General features: G+C 38.8%; 1 protein-coding gene across 7 annotated transcripts in view; it reads left to right on the forward strand.

The window, feature by feature from the left end:
- Positions 1-10,963, forward strand: part of LOC140688747 (uncharacterized) — a 116,158-nt gene that overhangs the window by 73,131 nt on the left and 32,064 nt on the right. For 2 of the 7 annotated variants that reach the window (XM_072948600.1, XM_072948607.1), the window contains one exon: positions 1,744-1,891. The exons of the other annotated variants lie outside the window; for them this stretch is intronic. In XM_072948600.1, the coding sequence (XP_072804701.1) occupies positions 1,744-1,785 (42 nt within the window). In that variant the 3' untranslated portion in view covers positions 1,786-1,891. Of the gene's footprint in view, positions 1-1,743; positions 1,892-10,963 lie in introns of those variants that run through there. 7 annotated transcript variants of the gene reach the window in all.

Raw genomic sequence — 10,963 nt, forward strand, 5'->3', positions numbered from 1 at the left:
AACTGGAATATGGCTGCTGCATGGGGAAAGGTTGAAGAGAGAACCAAGCCAGACAAGTTGGGGGGGTCTTCCGTCCCCTCTGCTGAAGGGCAGCAGGATGCTTCCTTTTGAGGGGGGGCAATTAGATTTTTATTTATTTACTTAATTGGATGCTTTCTTGACTCAGGGCCTTTGCTTAAAAGTAACTTCCCCCATAAAAGGGGCTTGTCATCCCTGTTGGTAATTAACAAGTGACAGGTACTCCTTAGGCTACACAAAGTACAAAGCATGTTAAACCCCTTCCATTTAAACTAGCCTGATCTGCTCAGAAGAGCAATAGGAGGAACAGCCTTAAGGCACTTGTGAAAGTGGAGAAATGCTTGTTTCCAGGCCCCTTGACTTCTCCATCTTGAAGTCTCTGCCCACCTTTCAAGGCCCCCAGTGCCCTCAGGCGGCCCCGGTAGTCAGCCCCCCCCACCCCCGTCCCAACCCTTCTTTCTACCTGGTTGATGATTGGAATTTGCCATTAAATCTCTACTTTTCCTAAATAGATCCCTAAACCTCTAACTCCATTCATCCTGTGGTCCTTATGAAAAGACATACACCCAAATCGTATCTCATTCCCTTAGTGACTTGTGACATAACTGTTTTGATAAACTTCAATACAGTGAATGTATATCCTGATTGTAAAGGCAGGCCTCGGGTACTGTTCTTTCCAGAAATATTTTTTCATTGAGCAAAAGCTGTCTGGGCATTTACCGTGTGCCAGACGCTGAATTAGGCCCTGGGGGCAGGGATGGCTAAGAGTGGATTCCCTGGGGGAGTCCGTCACCCAGCGGGAAAAGTGCTCAGTGCAGTTAGGGCTGCGCAGCACACAGTCAGGCATTTGGAAGGAGGATCTGGGAGAAAGCAAGGAGTGACTTAAAAGTTGAGAATCTTCAATGCTGGTTCCACCTGGCAAAAGAAACCCTATGAGACACAGAAATCTTAGCATATCCACCAGAGGACAACCTGTGAAAAGTATCCTTGACCAAGCGAGGTGATGGCCAGTGACTTGGGAGGCTTGGCTCACAAGTCTTGAGTGTTTTCTGCCCTGGACCAGATGATCCCTGAAGAAGCTAAGTTGGAACTATTTCAGAGGAGCCCAGATGAATGATAGAACAGGTGAATGCTAATTTATCTGTGAGATCTACCTTGGTGGAGAGCAGTGCACAGGGATGCTGGCTTTGAGAAAGCCAAAGGTAGAGTAACAGTATTGGCAAAGTTTGCTTTCTGCCAGCCCTGTTGCCCTTTATACCTGCAGTGATATGTGGGTGTTAACTGGAGGGGCTTGCAGTGTCTGCAGTTTTAAAGTGACTATAAATCCATTTGCTCAAGATCCCAGTCTCCTGGGGCTAATGCTCATCCTTCTGGCTCTTTGAGAAAATGACGATTGCAACAGTGCCTGTCCAGGCAGGGTGTGGTCTCAGGAAGTAAAACACGGCAAAGTGCTTTGAAAACATTTTACCGTGATGATCTGGATTGAAAGGTGATACAGCCATTTGGTTTTACTAAAAAAGGTGATTGGGTGAAAGCATAACACCTGTGGTAATTTTTTCAAAGCAATACGGAGCATTGCCTTTGCTCATTTAGATCATGCATCTGATCTGGGCATCCAGACCCAGCGTTTGGTTACATGAGGCACGTGTTGCATTTCTCATGCTTGACGCGAGGATCGTTCACAAGGTTGCAAATAACTATCTAACCTTGGCTTTCTGACTCTAGGTGCTGTGTTTCTGCAATGGCAATCTTACATGTTTGAAATAACTGAATCTCTGGAGGTGCTAAAAGCATTACTGCCAATATCTGATCTTTGGGGCCCAAAGAATAGTTTTCGCTTCCACTTTCATGTCCGCACAGTTATCTACCCAAGTGTCACCATATGGTGTTTCTGTCTCTGCAAGTCTTCATCAATCCGATTAGCATGTTTGACTCACATGTTAAAAGTTCAAAATAAAATCAAATACTGCTAATAACATTTTCAGATTTTTATATATTTTAAGTTTTTAGGGTTTGTCTTAAAATTATAAGCAAAATCTCTATTTCCTATAACTTCACACATTTTTATTTTCCTGGAGAAAATTTGTAGCATTCTGGGTTCATTACAAACCATTTCAGTCGCCTTTTATTACAAAGAGGAAAGGCCAAAAAAACTGCAGTTTCCTTCCCCTGTGGATTGAATTGTGTCCTCCAAAAATATGTGTTCGAGCACTTGCTACCTGTGAATGTAACCTTATTTAGAAATTGGGTCTTTGCAAGTGCAGTCAGGTCAAGGTGAGGTTATACTAGATTAGGCCAGGCCCTAACTCAGTGACGGGTGTTCTTATAAGAAGAGGGATATTTGAGTAAAGACACAGACACACAAGGAGAACCACATGTTCTTGACAGAGACAGGATTGGTTGCCACGAGCCAAAGGATGCCCAGGATGGCTGTTAACCACTGGAAGCTAGAAAGACAAGGAAGGATCCTCCTCTAGAAACTTCTGAGGGAGTATGACTTTACAGACAACTTGACCTGGGACTCCAAGCCTCCAGAACTGTGAGAAAATACAGTTCTGTTGTTTTAAGCCATCCAGTTTGTGGTGCTTTATTGTGGCAGCCTTAAGAACCAATACACCTCCCTTCTCCCAATATATTAGATGCTGGGTCGCTAATCCTGTGTTGCCTTTGAAGGATTTACAAATACCTATGCTTATTTCTGAGACAGGCAAGTTGGATGGTACCAATGACTTCTTATCTCATGGGATGCACAGAATTCGAGGGATCAGCAGCTAAAAGTTAAAGTCTTAGTTTACTGGACTTCTGTGAAACAACCTAATGGATGGGCTAGAGAGGAGTGCAGTGTCCTTTTTTTCAGATTCCACATATAAGCGATATCATATGGTATTTTTATTTCTCCTTCTCACTTGCTTCACTTAGAATGACAATCTCCAGGTCCATCCATTTTGTGCAAATGGTGTTATTTTATTCTTTTTTATGGTTGAGTAGTATTCCATTGTATATATACCATATCTTCTTTGTTCAGTCATTTGTTGATGCACATTTGGGTTGTTTCCATGTCTTGGTTGTTGTAGAGAAGTATCTGTTATTGTAAGCCTTGGACAAATCCTTTTTTTTTTAGAAGCAGATGAGAGTCCATTTAAAATTAATTGGCATCTGTGTTGTGAAACTTGGGTGCACCCTGGCCTTGTCTTGTGCTCCGCTCTGCACACCCATCACCAGGGTGGAGGCGCAGACTCGGTAGTGGAGTGGACCTACCAGCCATTAAGAGAGAGGCAGCTGCAGCTCTTTCTTCTTCCCTGGCCACTAAATGCACTTCATCAGGTGGAGGGGAAGTCCCTGATGGAGTGAAGGACAGATACCCTGGGAGGAGAACCCCACAAGATTCGCAGGCGGAGGAACCTGTCTGCCCCAGGGAGGAAACAATAGCCCTGCCTGGACTCCATCCTGGAGTCGGTCCCCATCCTGAACTCTGGTCATACACTGTAATCCTAATCAGCGTAACTAAGGAAATGCCTTGATGAAAGTCAGGGTACCACCACTGAGCTTTTTGCTAATGCTTGAATGTGTTTCATTTTACTGTCCATGACTGAAAAGGCCTGCAACAAATGGGGCATATGATACTTAGGACATTCCTGGTGCTAGGCAAGTTTGTGAAGCAGGCAGGTAGGTGATGTCAGCCTTGCTCCAGTCCTATCATGGATGCTCTTGAACATTGGTACAGTGTAGAGCTCCTCAGCAAGTCAGCAGGTGCTGAATTTGTCTATGTTTATTAACTGTTTAGTAGACCTTGGGCCCTGGCACGTTTCACTTTGATCAGAGAGAGTATCCAGGATAAGATAAGGCCATTTCAGCCTAACCAAGTTATTGGGATGAGCAACTGCCCCAGCACCTGAAAGTAAAACCCAGTAGAACCTTAGGCTGTTCTTCTGAAGACCTGGCATCTTCTTCTAGTGGCACCAAGTGTTGGCAGATAGTCTGTGGTGGAGTCATTTTTCTTCTGTAGGATGATGCTTACCTAATGCTGGCCTGTGGAAGGTACCATTCTGCAACTAAGTTACTGACACTCCCCAGGCAGTAAAATAGAGACTGTGCAGAGGGTTTCTCCATTAAGTTCAATGTATTCACTTAGTCTAGATTATATCTCTTCTGTATATTCAGGAATTTGAAAATGCTCTTTCTAACTGAATCTAAGCTTGAGTAAACAGACAAATCCAGAATGTAGGATATTCTGCAAGATGACTTGCCTGGATTTTTAAAAAGAGTCATCGTAGTGAAAAACAAATGATATTTAAAAAAAAAAAACATGCTGGGGGGGCTAGTCTAGATTTTAAAATATCAAAGATATGTAACAACCAAATGCAATGTATGGAACTGGATTGAATCTTGGATGGGAGAAAAAATTTATGAAGGAAATTTTGGAAACAACTGGGGAAATTTGAATATGAACTGTTTGTTAGATAACATTGAATTCAGGCTAATTTTCTCAGATGGACCAGCAGTACTGTGGTTGTTTTGGAGGATTTTTTTCTTAGGGGAGCATGACAAGGTTTTTAGGGGCAAGGTGGTGTGACATCTGCAACTTTCAAATGGTTCCACTGAAAGAAAAGTTAGAGATCAAGCAAATGTGGCCAAATGGAAACACTTTGTGACTGTGGGTAAAGGAGGCGTGGATATTCATGGTGATGTTATTTCAGCTTTTCAGTAAGATTGACAATTTGACAGAATAAAAACCAGAAAGAAAAGTTCAATTCTTCTTGATAAAATGTTTTATTGGTACTCTATGTTTGGACTGTACTCACTTTTGTGATGTAAACAACTTTAAAACAAAAGCATTTTCTAAACAAAGAGCTTGATAATCCCCTCCTTTTGTGAACTAGCAGTTATAGGTGATAGCTGCTTGGTATTAATATCTAAAATTAAAACTTGGGACATTAAACAAAATAACTTGTCTAGAGCATGCTGCTCTAGTACTTGGCTTGTGCTACTCAGTGTTCTCCAATATTCTTCATGTCATGGAACATATAGAAAATGGTAATACTCATAAGGCCAATGGGTGAAGCTGCTAATGCCTGAAGGCAACTGGCCAGAAGCTCTGGCTGCCCCAAGATTAAAAGGGTCACTTTGTTGGCACACCCATGAGCCATTTGGGACACAGTGGTATGCCATTGCCCACAGGTTGGGAAACTCTGCTTCCATGCATAAAAGTTCTGAAGACTGTTTTAAACATGACTTGAAAGATTTGCTTGAAAAAAGCTATCTAGTTTATGTCCTACACACTGCAGATTGATACTTACAATACTAAGAGTGAGGTTTAGGTATTGCTGAGTATTTGTGATAACACTAAATACCAGCGCTGTGACCTCTCTCTCTAACACGTTTCCGTCTGTATCATCACTCATCACAACACTTGTTATGATGGATCTTGAGTTGTAACAAGGTTAACAATGAGGCCAACTCCTCCAGGAGCATATGGAGCAAACTCAGGAGCTAATGTTCTATCTCTGGCTTTGTGATTCAGTCCAACTTAAATGTATCAAGATGAGACAAGAAATGAATCTGAAAACAGAAGCCTAGAAAAATTAACCCAGTCTAACCCAAACCTTTCTAATGAGGTAATATTTCATGTTTGAAGCTCAGAATTCTGAACCTCTAATTATTTAATTTAAATTTATTTAAATTCCTATATTAGGAGGTTGCTTTAATGAAGAGGGAAGTATATTGACTAGGCTTATAAGGATGGTCTCTTAACCATCCTAGTGCATCCAAATGGTCTGGTGAGACTCTTAAAAACACACATCCATGGTCTTCATCCCCAAGAGATTCCGACTTGATTAGTCTGGCAGCCTATTTTTCAAACTCCCTTTACCCAGGTGATTCTAATGTGCCACCAAATACTAAAGCCTAGAATCAGAAGATGATAGTAAAAAACTAAGTGTAAAGTGCTTTACAAGTATGAGATATTAGTCTTAGTACGTAACTATGATACTTCCTTTCTGTCTTCTCCTAATTTCCCAACATGGCTAGCTCAATCTATTTGGGCTAGATTTTTTTCTTCTGGAACCCCTGTGGCCTTATTCTTTCTATTGCTGGGCAAGAACCCACATGCTTGTGGTTGGCAAAAAGAGGTAACTGGAAAGTGTCTGCATGAGTAGAGGAATGAGTGAGTGAGTGGGCTGCTGATTGAAAGTGTGCTTTCTTTCTAAAGCCAAATAATGCTGTTTTGTGTCCTTTATTGGTCTAGATTAATCATGCCTTTGCTTTCTTCCATTCACATGGGTACCTCAGAGTTCTCTGCACAGACTGAATGTCTGCATTATGTGCAAGGTAGATACCAAAAACCAAGTAACTGAGCTGTGGCTTAATTCTAGACTCATATTCACTTTTCATAAGACATAGTTGATAGTCAAAATATAAATATGAAAGTAAGATGATTTATAGCCAAGGATAAAAGGGTATCTTTAAATTGATGCTGAGGTTTGCAAGATTTCAGCTAGTATGATCCTAGAGAAGTGAAAATCACACAGATTCAAGCATTCTAATAATGATGATGATAATAGTTAACATAGACTGTTTACTAGCTGTCAGACCCTTAAGAAACAGAATATACATTCTTTTTGACTGCACATGGAACATTCTCTAGTATAGATCACATATTCAGAAAAAAAACAAGCCTCAACAAATTTAAGAGGATATAAATTATTTCAAGCATCTTTTCTGACCACAGTGGTATAAAAAACTGAAAATCAACAGAAAGAGAGATGAGAAAAAAATGATTGCATGGAGACTAAACAATATGCTACTGAAAAAGAAATGGGTCAATGATGAAGTCAAAGAGGAAATTAAAAAATACCTTGAGACAAATGACAATGAAAACACAACCACACAAAATCTATGGGATGCAACAAAAGCAGTTCTAATAGGGAAGTTCATAGCAAAACAGGCCTTCCTCAAAAAACCAGAAAAATCTCAAATAAACAACCTAACCTACCACCTAAATAATTAGAGAAAGAGCAAACAAAACCTAATGTTAGCAGAAGGAAAGAAATAATAAAGATCAGGGAGGAAATAAATAAAGTGGAGATTTAAAAAACAATAGAAAAAAGTCAATAAAACCAAGAGCTGATTTTTTGAAAGAGTAAACAAAATCAACAAACCTTTGGCTAGGCTCACCAAGAAGAAAAGAGAGAAAACTCAAACAAACAAAATAAGAAATGAAAGTGGAGCGATTACAACCAACTCCACAGAAGTACAAAAACCATAAGAGAATACTATGAACAATTATATGCCAACAAATTGGACAACCTAGAAGAAATGGACAAGTTTCTAGAAACATACAGTTCACCAAAAGTGAATCAATAAGAAATAGATAATTTGAACAAACCACTCACTATGAAGTGAAATAGAATCTGTAATAAAGAAAACTCCTTGCAAACAAAAGTTCAGGACCAGATAGCTTCACTGGGGGTATTCTATTAAACATACAAAGAACTCATAATGATCTTCACAAAGTCTTCCAAAAGACTGAAGAGGAAGGAACACTCCCAAACTTATTCTATGAAGCCACCATTACTCTGGTACCAAAACCAAACAAAGACAGTACCAACAAAGAAAATTATAGGCCAATATCTTTGATGAATATAGATGCAACAATTCTCAACAAAATATTAGCAAATTGAATCAAACACATAAAAAAGATCATACATCACAAAGGAGTTGAGTTCTTCCCAGGGTCACAAGGATGGTTCAACATATGTAAATCAATCAATGGATATACCACATCACCAAAAGAAAAGACAAAAACCACATGATAATCTCAATAGATGCAGAAAAAGCATTTTAAAAATTCAGCATCCATTCATGATAAAAACTCTTGCCAAAGTGAGTACAGAGGAAACATATCTCAACATCATAAAAACTCTTTATGACAAACCCACAGCCAACCCTCAATGGTGAAAAGCTGAAAGCCTTTCTGCTAAAATCTAGAACATTAGGATGCCCACTCTCATCACCTCTATTCAACATAGTGTTGGAAGTCCTAGCCACAGCAATCAGACAGGAAAAAGAAGTAACAGGTATCCAAACTGGAAGGGAAGAGATAAAATTGCCATTATATGCAGATGACATGATAGTGTATATAAAAAACCATAAAGACTGTACAAAAACTACTAGAGCTGATAAATGAATTCAGCAAGGTAGCAAGATGAACATACAGAAATCGGTTGCATTTCTTTACACTAACAATGAAATATCAGATAAGGAAAGTTAAAAAAATATTCCCTTTTAAAATTTCATAAAAAAAATACTTAGGAATAAAACTCACAAAGGAGGTGAAAGACTTATACATGGAAAACTATAAAACATTAATAAAGGAAATGAAAGATGACTTAAAGAAATCAAAAGATATCCCATGTTCTTGAATTGGAAGAATTAATGTTGTTAAAATGACCACACTACCCAAAACAATGAAATTACCCAGGACATTTTTCATAGAAACAAGACAAATCATCCTAAAATTTATATGGAATCACAAAAGATCCAGAATTGCCAAAGCAATACTGAAGAAAAAGAACAAAACTGGAGGAATAACCCTCCCAGACTTCAGACAATACTACAGAGATACAGTAGTCAAAACAGCATGGTATTGGCACAAAAAATGACATATGGATCAATGGAACAGAATTGGGAGCCTAGGAACAAAGCCACACAACTGCAGTCAATTAATCTTTGAAAAAGGAGGCAAGAATATACAATGGAGAAAAGACAGTCTCTTCAGTATGTGGTGCTGGGAAAATCGGACAGCTACATGTAAAAATGAAATTAGAACTTACTCTAATACCATATACAGAAATAAACTGAAAATGGATTAAGACTTAAACATAAGCTAGGATACCTAGAAACAACATAGGCAAAACATTCTCTGACATAAATCATAACAATGTTTTCCCAGGTTAGTCTCCCAAAGCAATAGAAGTAAAAGCAAAAATAAACAAATGAAACTTAATCAAACTTACAAGATGTTGCACAGCAAAGAAAACCATAAACAAAACAAAAAGACAACCTATAGAATCAGAGAAAATATTTGCAAACAACAGGACTGACAAGAGATTAACTTTCAGAATTTACAAACAGCTCATACAACTCAAAAACAAAAAACTCAGACAACCTGACCAAAAAATGGACAGAAGACCTAAAGAGACATTTGTCCAGTGAAGACAAACAGAAGCCAGTAGGCACATGAAAAGATGTTCAATATCGCTAATTATCAGAGAAACACAAATCAAAACTACATGAGGTATCACCTCACACCGGTCAGAATGGCCATCATTAAAAAGCTCACAAACAATAAATGCTGGAGAGGATGTGGAGAAAAGGGAACCCTCCTACAGTGTTGGGCATGTAGTTTGGTGCAGCCATTATGAAAAACAGTATGGAGATTTCTCAAAAAACTAAAAATAGACTTGCCATTTGTTCCCCCAGTGCTACTCCTGGTCATATATCTGGAGGAAACTCTAATTCAAAAAGATACATGCACCCCAATATTCATAGCAGCACTATTTACAATAGCCAAGACATGGAAACAACCTAAATATCCTTCAACAGATGACTGGATAAAGAAGCTATAGTATATTTATACAATGGAATACCACTCAGCCATAAAAAAGAATAAAATAATGCCATTTGCAGCAACATGGATGGACTTGGAAATTGTTATTCTAAGTGACGTATGCCAGAAAGAGAAAGATAAATACTGTATATCACTCGTATGTGGAATCTAAAAAAAACAAAAAAGAAGACACTAATGAACTTAATCTACAAAACAAGACAGACTGAAAGACATAGAAAACAAACTTATGGTTGCCAGGGAGAGAGGGGGTGTGAAGGGATAAACTGGGAGTTTAAGATTTGCAGATACTAACTACTGTATATAAAATCAATAAACAACATGTTTCTATTGCATAGCAGAGGGAACTATATTCAACATCTTGTAGTAACCTATAATGAAATAGAATATGAAAAGGAATATATGTATGTATATGTATGATTGAAACATTATGCTGTACACCAGAAATTGGCACAACATTATAAACTGACTATATTTCAATAATAAAAAAAAAGAACTTATGCAAAAGAGGCCAGATAGATGGTCAAGGATATTCTCAGCTGTATAGGTCTACCTGGCACGTCTAACACTCAGCTGTCTCTTCTACATGAAACCATGAAGTTTATGGATTCCTCCAGTCTCTTCTACATGAAACCATGAAGTTTATGGATTCCTCCAAGTATTCAAATGACTCACATCAATGAAGGCGGTAAATTTGTCGGGCCAAAGCTCCCTTGGAAATGTCTTTGTCAGCAGGGAGCAGAAGTTGTATTAATTAAAATGTTCTGAGAAGGTACAGGGTGCACTCCCAACGAATCATAAAACTATTTTAAACCTAATTAAGGATGTTCCCTCCTGGCATCTAGTAACGTAGGAAATTAGAATCAAAAAGTTTGCGGCACTTCTAGAAGTAGGATCAGCGGACTCAGGCTGGATCCCCCAACCTGGGAACTGGGCATATTTTGATAGAAAACCACCATTTTAATGAACTGATATTTATTCAACCTTCTTTCCATGTTCAGAGAAGATTAGGAAAAGGTACAGAGTGAAAAGATTAGAAACAGATAAAATTTGGGTAGGAGAATGAAGGACTTGGAATACTGAGGAAAAATCACTGACCCCAGAAGAGAGCTATGTCATGGAATAGAGTGTGGGGTGTTCGACAAATACAAGAACACTGGCATGAACTGAGACTGTTGCCCATGTGGGGCTGCAGCCTCAACATACAGACCTTAGTTGGGGATGAAATGAAGACCCTAGAATTTTCAGCCCAAGACCTAGAGAGTTCTTTTGTTTTAGGGTGATTTCGTGATTCACTGTGGAAACTTATTGTTTTCAGTA

The sequence above is a fragment of the Vicugna pacos genome, chromosome 23, assembly GCF_048564905.1.
Source record: "Vicugna pacos chromosome 23, VicPac4, whole genome shotgun sequence".
Lineage (NCBI taxonomy): Eukaryota > Metazoa > Chordata > Mammalia > Artiodactyla > Camelidae > Vicugna > Vicugna pacos.